Source organism: Cryptotermes secundus, unplaced genomic scaffold (assembly GCF_002891405.2).
Source record: "Cryptotermes secundus unplaced genomic scaffold, Csec_1.0 scaffold209, whole genome shotgun sequence".
Lineage (NCBI taxonomy): Eukaryota > Metazoa > Arthropoda > Insecta > Blattodea > Kalotermitidae > Cryptotermes > Cryptotermes secundus.
In genome coordinates, this window is record NW_019727789.1 from 1,439,508 (window position 1) to 1,455,135 (window position 15,628).

Below are 15,628 nucleotides of genomic sequence, written 5' to 3' on the forward strand. Positions count from 1 at the left end.
AAATTGCTGTAATGATTCTGATTAAATCTCAAATACTTATTAAAACCATCTCCCAAAATAAAACTCCATAAGTGGTATCATCAGGAAAATAATAGTACATGCACTAGGGGCCCAAGTGCAAAATATCAGTTATGTCACAAGTGTTTTTAATGGTTGGACAGTGACCAACAGTGATGTGTGGAAACCAACAGTCGGTTTACATCCGAGGTAACACTGTCAAGGTCATTCATATGAGAAGGTGATGAGTGACTGGACACTAGTCTTTGTGTGATAGTGATTTACAAAGTGTAATCACAAGTTGCATAACAGTCCAGTAAATCTGATTACCAATCCACACCCAATCTGCAGTCTATACACATGACAGTATGGAGTGACATACATTGGGACCAGAGATCCATCCAAGGTTTGGATATGGTAGATTCCAAGGCAAATTTACACCAAAGTTGGGCCATGTATTTTGGACATGGTCTGAAATGCTAAGTTATCTAATGTACAAATGTAATCTAATGGTACCAACATTTTGATATTATAACACCCAATAACTGCAAATGGTTTATTGACAGAACACAACAGTAAAACTGTACAGGAAATAACAGGATAGAGAATTAGAAGTTCAGCCTACTATCAACAACTCAACAATTCAGTTGTGATTAATACTATTCTAATAGTGCACCTAAAAATTCTGGCACTGATCAAAGTAGTTACTTATATAATACAAAGAAGAATGCATGATTGATAATTGAAATCTCAACATAAAAAAAATGCTTTTAAGAATCAAAACAATCCGGGGCTTGGTGAATGAGTTCAAATGTGAAGTCTTTATCCATTTTGGCATGGTATCAACACAACAGATCATGTTTAGAATGAGAATCCACCATCCGGAACTGATTTGGTGATGCTGAAGTCCAGTTGACCATTTGTCTGACAAGGAACTGTGCTGAGGTCCTCACCATCCTGTTTGAGATGAATATAAAATCAGTACAAAAAAGAACATGAAATTAACAATCTAATATCTTTTCATGGGTGAGGGTTTTTGTTTCAAAATGGTATAAACCACCATAGCAACCATTCAAATTTCTCTTTCACACACAGAACTCAACACTACACAAGCACCAACACAAGAAATCAGGCATATTCCTATCTCAAACTCTCAATGACAAAACAATATCTTGTACTTTCCCACAATCTTTTCTTTCTAATTTCTTTCCAGCTCCTTCCTTTCCTCCTGATATCTCCCAGTACCTGATTGAACCATTTTGTTTTTGGTCATCCCCTAAGGATGATCCCCTTCAAATTCTATTTCTAACATGCTCCATATCTTTGTCCCACCCATAGTTCTTACTTGGCCAAACAAATGCAGTAGTTTCTCTTCTAATTGTGTCAACAAACTTCTAATTCCACCTTCTCTTAAAAAAAATTGTTTCCTTCCTGGTTTTCCTTTACTGCTTCTAAAAATATCTGTCATTGCTTTGATGTTGCTTTTCCCTCTTTACAAAAGTCCAAATTTCAGCATTAAGTTTTAATATTGGTTTAAAATATATTCTACAGCTTATTATTCTGCAGTATTTTAGAAATATCTCTCTCATGTAATATTACTTTCATATTTTAATACAAATTTGTAATGAAGAAATATATGTAACAAAGTAAACTCTTGATCCAAATGATAAAATGGAACCCACTTTTCCGTTCCATTTTGTATGCATTTCTCTCCCTAATATGAACCAGGCCTCATGGCATTAATTTCATAAAACCTCTACCTCACACATAAATTTCATCTTTAAAAGCTGTCACAATAAACATAAACAAATAAGGAAAAAAAAATGTCACATTGTAACCTGTTCTCCAGGGTTCAATGCAAATATCAAACTTAAAAAACATTCCTATTATGTATGTCATACTCACCCCCTCAGAGAAGTAATTATCAATGATGTTTAAGCTTTTTTGATAAACTTGCTCATTTTCATGATTTTGCAGAAGCTCCAATTTGTCAAGGCCACGACATTCTTCTATCATGAGAGCCACCCTGTCAACCTCCCCCATTTTTTCAGCAGTCTAAAAAAGACAGCAGAGAGAGCAAATGAGAACATATTCAGTCAACTGCTCAAAAGAATACAGACATTCGAAGCCAATACCAAATAAATCAATATCACAAATACAAAATTTTAAATTTAAATGCACAGTGAAGTACCAATTAAGAAGGTTACAGTTTTCTAGGCTGTTATGACATGCAGTTTAGTTGATGAGAGTAATATTTTGGAGGAATGTGATGCCTCCAACTTCTATCTTGAAGATGTAGGCAACAGTTTTCTCCAAAAGGTTGGTTCCTATATACCGATCGCATCACATCCCAGACAGCAATCTGTACAGCCACTGCTATGAGAACACCAAATCTCACACACCATTTGTGAAATTTTAAACCATGACTTAAAATACTACTGTAAGTTTCTATACTGAATTACTTGCAGGCATAATTTCCCAGAACATGAACTACCTTGTCATATAGAATCTGTGGCATAATTAACCCTATTCTTATGCAATACAATTCAGTTACCTCCAAAATATTGCTCAGTCCATCCATTACCACAACAGCCGTCCTCCAATCCTTACTGCCTAGCAAGTCACAAAATGGCCCGAGAACACCCATATGAACAATCATTGCCAACTGTTGAACGTTACCACCAGATGTAAAGTTTGTCACTGCCCATGCAGCTTCCTTCTGAGACTTGAAGTCACCCTAGGAAAAACATGAAGTAGGTATAGATTATATCTGAAACTAAAGAGTTATAAACTTTCTTTCCACATACAATCTTATAAATTTTCCTGACTTCTGCTTACTATGCATTGTGAATGCCAACCACTAATCTCATACACCACATTCAGCTACATTAATACCATCTAACTTGTTGAACTTTAACCCAGGAGAGGTGTGGGGCAATTTCTATACTGTTAATACATGAAAAATACCAGCCTGTGTTATTACTGTTTACAAGAATACAATTGAACCCCTGTCTTATGTTCTTTGATTTAAGATTTCCCCTCATTTAACATTTAGTTTCACTGCCCCCATGTTGGTGTTAATGCTAAATTACCACCATTTAAGATTTTCCTCAGTTCAGTGTTTAAATCCACTGATCCCAAAAGGACCTTAAATAAGGCATTCACTTAACATGTTTCCTAGATAAGAAGTTCCTGGATATTAAGTTTTCTCACACAAGAAGTTTGGTTTTCTAAAGCGCAACAAAAAGCTCAAAAGTACAATGTTAGAATTTCCTGTGTATACATTTCTTGTAAATAATATATTCCTGCTTTATAAGTTCATTTAGTAATTTCTTTTAATAGAAAATTTTCCATTCAATCTGTTTAAAATAAAACTGATGAATTGCTGATGATGTGCAAGCTTGATCATAAAATGTTGCATGTTAAGTGACTAGACACAGGGGTTGGACTGATAACTGGATTTACTAAATGCTTATGATTCATAACTACAAATAATTATACCACTTTCACCAGTCACTATGGCAAACATCAAGTCTTCTATGTTTTCAATAGTCACTGCTTGATAGCAGCATCTAACAATGCACTCACACTCTAACCGCCAACTCCAACCTCTCGCTTCTGACTCACAACTAGTAACTCAGCTGGTGTCCTAGTTACATAACCTTGGCACAGGCTGCAGAGAAAACACTGCTTTCAAGAATTCTTCTACTGCTGAGTGACGTGTTCAGCAGGCCGTTGCCTAGTCATGGTCCAGGTATTGCTGATGCAGAAGCTTGTTTTCATTGTGATGGAAATGTATTTGCTGGCTGTTGCCTAGCAACATGTCTTTTCTGGGTCTGCTATTCCAACTTTCAACCGTCAGATCACAATGTGTTTAAAAGGCTTTACAACGTTTATTAATTTCTCAGTTGTACCATAGTTGATAATCAGTTCCAGACCACTTCAAAACTTGTACCTGACCTATTCACTGTTCCAGGTCTACAGTTTTATTATGCATCTTTTACTAAGTGAAACACATCCCTGCATATCCATTTCCACTCATTCGATTTTCAACATTCTTACTGTCCAATGAGCTTGGTGTCATTTGTGTATGCATCCTTTCACAAGTTTAATAAGATCAAGAAACTGTTCATATTACTTGTGCTGCAGTGTAAAATAATTTAAACAGAATATGGCAGCTGTTTCAGTTAAACAGAAAACAGTGACTTTGCTGGAGAAATTATATTATATGGAAAGTGGAAGCAAATTAGTGTAACATAAATTCCCATTACTTTCATACAATTTTTAGGTAGCCCATTATGACCTGTGTTTAATTTTTCTTTACTGCTAAGATAAAAAGAGTGTTCTGGTGTTGAAACTGTATTTCCAAATTGCGCTGATAATATATGTTTGGAATTTTTTTATAATTGAAATATGAAACAATTGCTGGGGATCAAAATACAAAAGTGGGCCTTCCCAAATAAAAAGAGCTCAATTTTACATTTCTCTTACCAGAAGTTTTCCCCTTTAATGAGTTTCTTTCACAGGTAACTGAAAACTTCTTACCAGGAAAATGCTGGATACTGCAGTCTTAAGCTAATCACGTTGCTGGCAGTTCCTCACTCAAATCACATGTTTGGCAGATATAACATGCAGTATCCATACATTTAGAAGCAATTAAGTAATGATGTAATGAAGAGCATGTCAGGAGGCAACAGATGAAACCAATTATGTGAGAGCTGTTCAAATTCTAACTCATCCATGTTTCTGGCCACCTCAAGGATGTACTAATTTGTCGTAGATTCAGGTCAGATGAAGATGTCAAGGTTGTGGTGGTTACATCAACAGCCAAGGGAGTTCATTGTCAAGGGGCCCACCTGCATTAATGGGATGCTTTACTCCTTCCCCCCAAAGAATCCCCAAACAAGTTTCATTAGAACAGCTTCATATGCTTTACTTGCAAACTCTGTTCCACTGCAATGTTCCTGGCTGTACCTTAAATGGTTGAGATACTGCCATCTCATCCTGCTCAAATGATGATCTGATAAGTGCTACATTACACACTCCACACTGTAACCTGCAATATCTCATGTAGGTGGGACAAGGAATGATCAAATACATTACACTGAAGAGAGCAAATCAACATTGCTACCTGTCAGATTTTGCCACCAATATTAAATTGCCCAGAACAACCACATCACGTGGTCTGACAATAAAGTTTGTGAACTTGCCACTGTGTGCTTGCCATGGCTTCAGTGGACAGAAGCCTCAGTATTGTTTGACGACATTGGCATATCAGCGTTTCACACCTGTGTTGTTGTTGATGTATGGCAGTCTATTTCTGAGTGGCATCTATTATTGTCTCAGTGTATTTTGATGTGCTGTCATGAGAATCTAGCCCCCATTGACTGTTTTCTGTTCCAGAAGATAAAGGAAATATTGAAAGGAAGGCATTTTGATGACACTGATGACATCAGGAGTAATACAATGGTTGCATTGAAGGCCATTCCGCAAAACCAGTTCCAAAATAGTTTTGAAGGGTGGACTACGTGATGGCATTGGTACATAGCTTCCCAAGGGGAGTACTTTGAAGGCGAGCACAGTTATATTTACCAATGAGGTATGTAGCACTTTTACTGTGACGAGTTTGTGAACTTTATTGTCAGACCCTGTAAGGACTACGTACACTCCATCCCTGCCTGCCAGCCACTAGGCATAAGAAATATTCTAGAGATCTCATAAGTGCAATATGTTTCGAACAAGTACTCACAAGAATTACAAAATTCACATTTCAATCAATGTGAAAAATACATGATCAAATCTACTTATACTGGCACATTAAAGCCTCCCTCACTATTTTATTTTGAACACAATCATGGAATACTTTACTAAACACTTACTGATCGTAACACGTGTATAAGAGGTTCAAGTACACCTGCATTTATAACCTCCTGAATCTGGTCCACATTTCCAGCAGTAATATTAGATACAGTCCAGGCAGCTTCCTTCATAATTCTCAGTCGTGGATGATTCAGAAGTTCCCTAAGATAAGTCAATGCACCAGCCTGGATAACTGCATCCGTCTATAAAGTAAAACCAAATTATATAATATCCTATACAGGCAAATACTTGCAGCGCTACCATTCAGACACAGAGGCATTCTCATAAACTAGAACAGTAGCCTTTGTGTTACAGACTCCAGTTTGTAAATAAGAAATGAACACAACTTTTATCTGGGTAGAAGGTACGTTACATCTCTCAATCAGAGAACAACACAGTGTCATATTACACTCCACCATATAAAAATATGTGTTCATATATTACGAAATACCTTGAACCATCAGGCCTTGTCGCCAATAGTATTATGCAGTCTACACTTTAAGACTAGGTAGTGTACTAGCAAAGAAGGCCTTCAAAATCAAGTCTTCTAAGAAATAACAAGAGTCAGACAAAATGAACAAAAAATATGTCTGCAGTCAGTCCCCTAGATGACACACACACACACATATATATTGTGACATGTTGAGCTATGGATGACGCCCCCCCGCCAGCCGAAGTTAGCCGAGTCCCAGCATCCTGGTAGCTATACAACGCGAGTCAACAGCGGTGACGTCACCAAGGTGCGCCGCGGTTGCTAGGCAGCGCGGGTAAACAGTAGTTGCGAGAGACGTTAGTAACAGCGGTACACAGCGTTACTGGCACGACGGCACCAGACAACAGGGTGTTTATTACGTGGCTGTTTAAGGAGCAGCGAAGGCTATTCACAGTGAGTCCTTGAGCTACCTCCGAGAGAGTTCCGAGTTAGCCAGCAACCAGTCAGTTGCATTTGTGATACTGCAGACAGCAGTAATTGTAAATCTGTAATTTGGGTGATTGTAAGTGCGAATGTGAAATAAAATTCGCTATATCAAATACGGCGTGAAGTTATTTGTCGCGTTATACACCCAATACGTGACAATATATTACACAAATAAAAGACATTTCTTTCATACTTGGATATCTGGAAAGACAAGGGCCATCTTATATTTGTGGACTTTGACAACATGAACTGTAATTGAGGGTTTTCCATCACCAGATGCACCCTGAGGAAATTGGACTGATTTGTTGCATTCTCTCATTCATCTCAAAATCATTGACAGATGCTTACAATTAGCTCTAGTCCATAAAATCAACACTGCAGAGCCAGGAACAGTCAGTAGCACCTGGTCCTTAGAGCTTCAACATGTACATTTCTGTGACAGCAAAATGTACAATACCCTGGTTAAAATCATGTGTGACCATGTTGAAAAGAGGTCTTACATTGTTACAGGTGCCAAAAGGGGAAAATTCACCCAATGTGAGCTTGAAGTTAATGGTTGTGAAACAAGCAGAAGAAACTATTGCACAGTGGTACAAAATCTTCACATTACCAAAGTAAATGTCTGATACTGGGGGAAGTCAAAGAACAACTAAAGCATGCCACTTCCGCATAAAAACATTTCAAGTGCCCAAACAAAGACAGAGAAAAACAACTGCTCAATTTTATACTTTAAAAATACACAGATGGTCTCCCTGTATCATGACATTATGATACTACACCTAGTCCTCAAGGCAAGTACTAGAAGGGCCATGAGACTGTCTCTGCAGAACATTAGCTCAGACACTTCCAATGGACTGTACTGAGAAGTTACTTGCACAACAGTACCATGCAATTAATCTGCACAATGGAGGGTGTTCATGTCTGTGTGTCACATAATCATTCAATTAACCCTTCCTACAACACATACAGTATATTCCACATTTTCTTTGGTTTGTCAATTCTCATTTATTCTATAAGCTATATTCTACAAACTGCCATTCATTTATTGTTATGTTATTTTAGTTCGTATGGGTGATCTTAGACAGGAGTGGCTCTTTCACTGTTCTGTACTGATTGAAAAGAATACAACAAAATATGAAATTTGGGCTAAAATCCATGAAGAGAACTTAGGAATTTTATTAAATATTTGTAACATGGAAAGGTCCAGATTCATCTGTTAACTCGAAAGTTCCTGACTACAGATGTGTCCTTATATTCACATACAAGTAAATAAGTTATATCAATTAAAAGAAAGTGGCAACAAACCTGAACATCATTGCCAGTGACTATATTACCAACAGCACGCAAGGCTGGTGTTAGCACAGTAACTTTACTAGCACCAAGAAGTTCAACTAAACGTGGAACAACACCAGCATCAACAACAGCTTGAATTTTGTCATTGGTTCCATCAGTAAGGTATGACAGAGCCCAGCATGCATCAGCTACAAAAGAAACGAAATTAAAATTTAATTATTTTGTTGAGTATTTTTTGGTAACAGAATTTATGTCATTTCTTAAGCACTGAAAAAACAGAATTACTTTGACAACAGATAAATTCAGGATATGCTTCAAATGGCTATTAAAGAAATGTACAACATTAACAGCTGTGACAGTCATGTAATGCAAATGAAAGCCAATATAAAATGTTTAAGACCAGATAATATAACTCAATGAAGTTCAAATGTTTTACCAGAAAGCATAACTTGTGATTGTAGTTGATAAGGTAAAGGTAAAGCTATCCTTGCAACAGGCCGGGGAGGTCCGTAGGGTCACGAGATGCTGAGGCTCCTAAATTTTCTAGATAATAGGCTCACAGATGGCGGTGAGGTTGTCAGCCTTACACGCTGGCTATCCTTTACCCCCCAGGAAGATTCCTGGTACTCATTTCTGTTAAGAGGCTGAGTTGATACCAGGGCCATAGTGCAGCTGGAAGGGTTAGGTCAATTGAAAACTCCAATGACCTCATCAGGATTTGAACCTGTGACCTTTCAGCTTGTATCATAATGCCTCAACCAACTATGCTATCAAATGGCCACTGTAATATCAACTGTCATTGTAGCTGATACTTAAATAAAATTTAAAACAGACACTGACATGAATCTCTAATATCAATTGACCTCCCTACTATCACCCACAGCTAGCTGCATGATGCTGACAAACAGTGAACTGGAGAAAGAAAAGGTTACACTGAAAAATTGCAGATTTTGGTAAAGCAATACCTGGCCTGACTCTCACCAAAAATTCAGTATTTTTATTTTTCAGTCATATGTATAACACATATGAATGAGAAATTAAGATATTTAATATGTCACTTCTGCTTACCAAGCACATCCATATCAGAATAATGAAGAAGCCTGCTGAATGAAGGTAGACTCATCTGAACAATGTCAAAAGGAGGAGGTGGATGGTTGTTGCGACACAGATTAGACAAAGTCCACACAACATTTCTCAAGAATGAGGCCTGCATGGGGAGGGTGAAAAAAAGGCTAAGTCAATACCACAAATGACAGCACAGAATTCAAATTTAACCAGAATTCTATAAATTCATAAGATGGTGCCATGAAAATCTCATTCCTTAAAATGATGTACACTAAAATTTTCCACAGTTCAAAGATACTTCTCATAAACGGTTCCCATTCCCTGCCTCAAAATGTCAGGACATATTTTAACCATAAAAAAATGCCATATCTATAAAGGCAGATAGAATGTAATTATTCAATATCAACTCTTTATTAAGAAGAGTTCTTTCTTCTAGAATATAACACTGTGTGGTCCACTGAAAGTCAAACAGTGTTTCAGAGGAACATGTCACCTATATTTTCAGGGACAAAGAAAAAGCCCAGCAAGACTCAACCATGAAGCAGGTGGGACGCAGAGAAACATTTATCTCTCAAGGTTAATTTCATACATAGATGAAATTACAAGGGATCATGAGTGTGGATACTAACAATTTGTCAGTTATCTGGATATAATGCATGTTAGAGAAAAAATGGGAGTACAATGAGACAGTACAAGAAATATTCATTCACACACTTCAGGGAACCCTGTCACTCAGGGACAGAGACACTTTGCAACATTCCCACTGAATTTGGTACATCCATGAAACTAGCATTCATAAATGATACCTAAAATAAAATCCATATATACGAATACTTGTCTGATACACTTCATATTTGAATATTTTTTAATAAAATGCTTCATCACCATCCAATATCAGGAAGGACTGGAAATGAATGGAACATACTAACTTCTTAGACATAAAAATATGACAGACATGAAAACTTCCAGAGTACAGTCTTTCTGAAATCTTACTAATGCACATTATGCTTAGCATTTTTCTTTACACAAGTTTCCTTTCATGAACAGGTTCATCTCTAAATTACTGACTTGCTAAGGTAGTAAGTGTATCTTAATCTTCCGAGTTCATGTTACAACCACTGGCATCCCGATACGCTGTTTCTCACAGGTTATGATGCTGGAAGAGATGGAGTGGCACAAAACTGGTTGAAATAAAAGCAATGAATGCCTCTACTTAATTTTGTAAAATATAATGAAACACAAAACACAATTAGATCTATACATTATGAAGTTTGGGGGGGGAAATTAGTGTATCACATGATGGGAACTTCAAACTAATAGTTCATTTTTGTCCAATATATGCAACAGTAGAACAGAGATGTTACCTAATCTGACATCCACTTGTGTGACATATAGTACCTAAATGCAGGGGTATGCACCATAATGATAAAAGCATTAAGCAAGTAACTTTAGAATATTTCATCAACTCACTGTAGTATCAGGTTTGATTAGCTCCAGAAGTGCAGGCATAGCTCCGAACTTCAACACCAAGTCACGAGATGTTGGGCAATCACCAGCAATGTTACCCAGTGCCCACACGGCTTGCTCCGTAACATGCATATACGATGAACCTAGAAGCTGGACTAGTTTTGGTACAGCCCCACATTTAACAACAGTATCTGTTTGTTCAGATGTTCCTGATGCTATGTTTGTAAGTGTCCAAGAAGCCTCAAATTGCAGTGATGGGCTAAAACAAACAAATGCATTCCCAGCCATGTCAATAGGGCACAAACGCTTGCTTACATATATACTGTGACATGAGGGCTGAGGGCCGGAATGGTGGAGAGAAAAGGAAAGGCTATTGCTGGGTAACAGCAGGTAAACATGCTCCTGTCAAGTGGTATAAAAATTATGTTTAAAATCGGTACAACAAAAGGGTCTATTGATCTGAATAAAACTTGTGTAGGTTGTGTAGAACATACGAAAGTATGTGTACAAAAAGATTAATTCAGTATGGTTGATTCAATACTCAGAAATATATTTTCCATTTTGACTGTTAAAAACAGGCCTTTCATTTAAAATTCAGTCAACCTTCTATCAAAATTAATGTCAAACAGGAACCTTAATTTTCTTGGATTACAGTGTGAACATGTCTTTTCCATTTGTCAATACCTGATAAGATGTTTTCACATGATACTACAAACTTTCAACTATCTGTTGCAGTCAGACCAAGCACCAAATGGTTCTCTCTGGTTTTGTCATCACTATCACTCATGGAGCTGAGCCCTTCTTGAGAAGATGCCAATTGTGCAGCTACTTGAGAACTTTCCAGCATTTTATGAAACCAGAAGGTTCATTACCATGTTCACAAGAGCCCTCCCCTGGTCACTATCCTGAGCCAGATCAATCAAATCCATACCATCATCTATCTCTCTAAGATCCATTATAGTATTGTCCATCCGCCTACATCTTGGTCTTCCCAGTGGTCTCTTTCCTTCTTCCTTTCCTTGGTTTTGTACATTGTTTAAGTTTCATTAAAACATGGTTATCTAACAAATATAAATCTGGAAATATCTGGTAGTCATTCTGTGGATATGACAACTTCAACTACAGCATCATTCAACACTTTCAAAGCACAGTTAATGTCAATGTCAAAATGCCTATTATAAACACCTGAAATCAAAATATTTTTCTAAGTAACAAATTTGTTATATATACACTTAGATTATCTTCTACATAACTTAAATGAGTTTCATTTAAATTGGCAGAGCCATTCATTTTCACTGTTTCCTTTAAGAAAATCATTTTGTACTCTCTGGCAAATACATAAAAGGGACAACGAGCAGGACAGAGAAAAACAAGTGGAGTGAAAGCTACAGATATATACTATTGTCCAAAAAAAGTCTTACAGTGAAATTTCACTTTTACAAGGTTGTCTTAAGGGTCTCAGACAGCTTTTTTAATACATGTACTTTTACATAGCAAACAGAAAAAAAAAATAAAGAGTTACCAAAGGAAATGCCTAAAAAGCATCAGCTATATATTGGCAATGAGTATAACATACACACATCTTCAAATTTAACACAGTAACAAAGTTAACAGTATCATCTAATAATATTACTAGTGCCAATTCAAGTGCCCTTTCAATTTTTCTTGTAAAAAGGAATTTCCTAGCTCTGGATTGCTTAAAAGAAAACATTAAAAATGAAATATTAAGCTTACATACTTATCAAACCGAGACAGGAATTCCACACATCTGGGAACAATTCCTGACTCAATCAAAGCATCAATTGGCAGGGTCTTTGTATTTCTGCTGAGTTTTTTCCGTGCAGCTTTGGTTGAAATCAGCTGAAGGTGATCATCACCACTATCCATGCCTTAAACAAAATTTCAAACAAAACAGACTATTTTATTAACAGGATCTCCAATCAAATGTTGGATATCTGAGGGAACTGGTAACCAAAATTACAAGAAACACCTCTACAGTACTCAAGACCAAGGACTCTGCAAAGTGACGATAGCAATCTGTCTCACAGCACAGTTTCTTTATTTCTTAATGAGAGCACTTCAGCAGTAACTGTCACCACTTGCAATAGTTTTTCAGTCACTGCCAATATCAAATTAACACCTCTGGGCCAGCCTTGGCTCAAGATATCTCCTAGCTGTCTGCAGTGTGCACACACTCCCCAAGACAGATGGGATTAGTTGAGGCCAACAAGTACAATAAAACTAAAATACAGATCTTAAAATTCAGCACTGGAAGACATACTAAGATGAGAAATAAATCGAACAACGGACAGGTCTAAGCAAATCTACACTAATTAGGATGCGGGCAACTACACAGATCAGTAGGCATGAGTCCATGTAACACACATGTAACTTCAAAACACAGTAATACTACATTGTGTTGTTAATATACTATACACACTACTCCATGACATCTCACAAGTACACACAATTTGTTTTTGTACATTTAACAATCAGATATGAGGGCTGTCCATCACTAAAGTCTTATATGCATTTAAAAAGAAAGCTTTCCGCAGGAATGTTTCTCCATGGGACAAATGCCAGAACATCTGAGCAGATTTTCTTTATCAGCATGCCACTTTTCAAGTAACTGCCTGTCATTCTTCAGTGGATGCACCTACAGCCTAGTAAATCATTAAAAAAGTGTTAAAAAGTAGCTGCTTCCAGAATGCTAGTAATTAACTAGAAGAATTAATCTTAAACACAAATTATGGTTACGATATTGTAACGTGTTTACGTTACTGAAGAAGCCATAGAGATCGTTAATTGGTTTATTCAACAATCTACAAGTAACGGCTACAATTACTTATCACACAGTTGCGAGGTTTCACACTTTATAACCCTATGCGCAAATCAGCTCACTCTGTCTTCAGTAGTCTACACGTTTACAGTAGGGGAGCTATGTATCACTGTATCACACACTCCCAATTACACAATCACACACACGTCCGGTTCTTCTTTCCGCGACGGCTGCTATACTCCAACTTGTAGTCGGCTGACTGGAGAACTGTTGATAACACACACGCTCGTAGGCCTGCTCGGAACTAAATCGGAGACTGCTACGTTACAACTCGACTCGGCGACTGTTACGGTACAACTCGGAACTGTCTTCGGCGATGGCCAGGTTACAACTAACTCGGCGACTGTTGCTATATGTTAACTCGGCTCAGCGACTATTACTTTATAACTCGGCGGCTGTCACAGTACAACTAACTGGTAGCTGCTGTGCAGTTCACTTATATAGCTGCAGTGCTTGCCTGTTGCGTAATAAGTGCCACGTCACAATAGGAAGTTGATTACGGGTACGTAGCGTTGCGCGTTACGTCACCGCGGAGGGGTGGGAGGGGAGCGCTGACTCACCCGCCACGTCACTGCTGGTGGGGGGGGAGTTCTCCTTTGCGCAACATGTCACAATATTCACTGCACATGATATACTTCAAATGTTGAATAAACTGAGATTACACAATGTCACCTATGTGAATGCATTTCAGTTGCTTGGAAACAAAATTCAACACAAGAGATCAAGGACCTCAATCCAAATCATCAATACCTCCATCAGAGTAGCAGAAATGAAATTATAAGCAATATTGAGACCACATCAAGACTACATACAATGCACTTGCTAGAATAACGGTCCAGACAGAGAGTATGTTTGTATGTTTAGATATCACATGTGTCTTCTACTTTCTTATTTATAAATGAAATACTAAAAGTGTACCTTCAATAATTGCCTCTATTGTCATATCAGCTACTGACTGGATGTTCTCTTGTAGTGGTAGGGTCCAGTCATCTTCAGCACTCAGATTTCGCCTTTTGAGCAACTGATCATCTTTACGAGCTTTGCGAAGTTCTACGCTCACTTCTTTCCGACGCCTGCGCATCTCCTATAATACAAATTTTATTATTAATGCTTACCCCTTGGATAAATATGGTTAAAGCATGAAACTCATTGCTCACTTTTACCACTTGCTCTTTTCTGGAACATAAACCATGACCTATATATCTACCTTAAACATTAATAAATTTTTTTCTCAGCTGCTTGGGACAACAGAAAAATTATACCAACCTATTCTCCACACCTGTCAATACATGAATACCTGATTTGTTTTCATATATAAGCATGAACAGTACTACTTCAGATTTGAAAGCTGCATATATGATTTCAATAAAATCAGAGACACTTGATATTGTAACCCATCCAGGCTATCTTATACTTATAACAAAGCTGGAAATAATTTTGCAGTATGGTTACACCAATATTAACACAACTTCAACTCCTCAAATTCACATTTCTTGCCATAAATTTCACCTTTCCACATTTTGAACATATTAACACTGGAGCACCAACTTTGCCTCAGTTAGTTCCTCAGTATAACTTGATACAGGCATTCAATATACTCTCAAGCCTACTTTTAAAACCTCAAAAGTTAGGAATTACTAATTTATAATAAAAATATATACCACTGCCAACGCAACCAAATAAAACGTAAAACGTTCATAAACCTCCTCCATTACTAATTCGTACTTACATCAACATCCTTCCCCTTATTTTTGAAAGATGTTAATCTATTTGATCTGCACAACATATCGGTTTGTAGAAATTTCATTCTGGAAGCCTTTAAATGGAAAGAAGGCACTAATTAGAAAAAACAAATTCAAATCTTCTAAACATAAGCATTGACTTGTTCACTCCCAGGAAAAGTAGAATATTTATGTCGTAAATACTTACAAAGAGGAAAATCTTTCTCTCAGTCTGACAAACGGAAAATATACTGTTGCCAGACAACAACAGGGTAAATAATAACTATATAGCGCACCAACCTCTTAACCGCACTAAACGATACACTTCGTTACCTGTTGTCTTCACTTCTTGGTTCTAAATTGTTTGAAGTTAACGTTATTGGTTACACGTGACCATGAACTATGTTTTGATTGGCCATATTTGTTACCCATTTTTAAATCAATGCAATCAGCATTGCGAAGTAGTGC

General features: G+C 37.2%; 1 protein-coding gene across 1 annotated transcript; it reads right to left on the bottom strand.

Moving 5' to 3' along the window:
• Nucleotides 1-539: 539 nt before the first annotated feature.
• Nucleotides 540-15,514, bottom strand: LOC111864976 (importin subunit alpha-1). The gene is made up of 11 exons (XM_023852634.2): nt 15,369-15,514; nt 15,169-15,255; nt 14,358-14,523; nt 12,339-12,489; nt 10,604-10,859; nt 9,137-9,275; nt 8,081-8,256; nt 5,877-6,059; nt 2,552-2,734; nt 1,903-2,052; nt 540-954 (listed from the first exon to the last, which is right to left on the bottom strand). Exons 2-11 carry the CDS (start codon nt 15,244-15,246, stop codon nt 859-861), a joined length of 1,578 nt encoding a protein of 525 aa, XP_023708402.1. The 5' UTR covers nt 15,247-15,255; nt 15,369-15,514; the 3' UTR covers nt 540-858.
• Between the last annotated feature and the right edge of the window lie 114 nt (nt 15,515-15,628).

Excerpts from the sequence above, each read along its gene's own strand:
- LOC111864976 (XM_023852634.2), bottom strand. The coding sequence starts at position 15,246 with ATGAAATTTCTACAAACCGATATGTTGTGCAGATCAAATAGATTAACA. Across the intron at positions 9,276-10,603 it reads TAATCAAACCTGATACTACA|GCCTCATTCTTGAGAAATGT; the intron begins GTGAGTTGATGA and ends CTCCCCATGCAG. Across the intron at positions 2,735-5,876 it reads TTATACACGTGTTACGATCA|GGTGACTTCAAGTCTCAGAA; the intron begins GTAAGTGTTTAG and ends TGTTTTTCCTAG.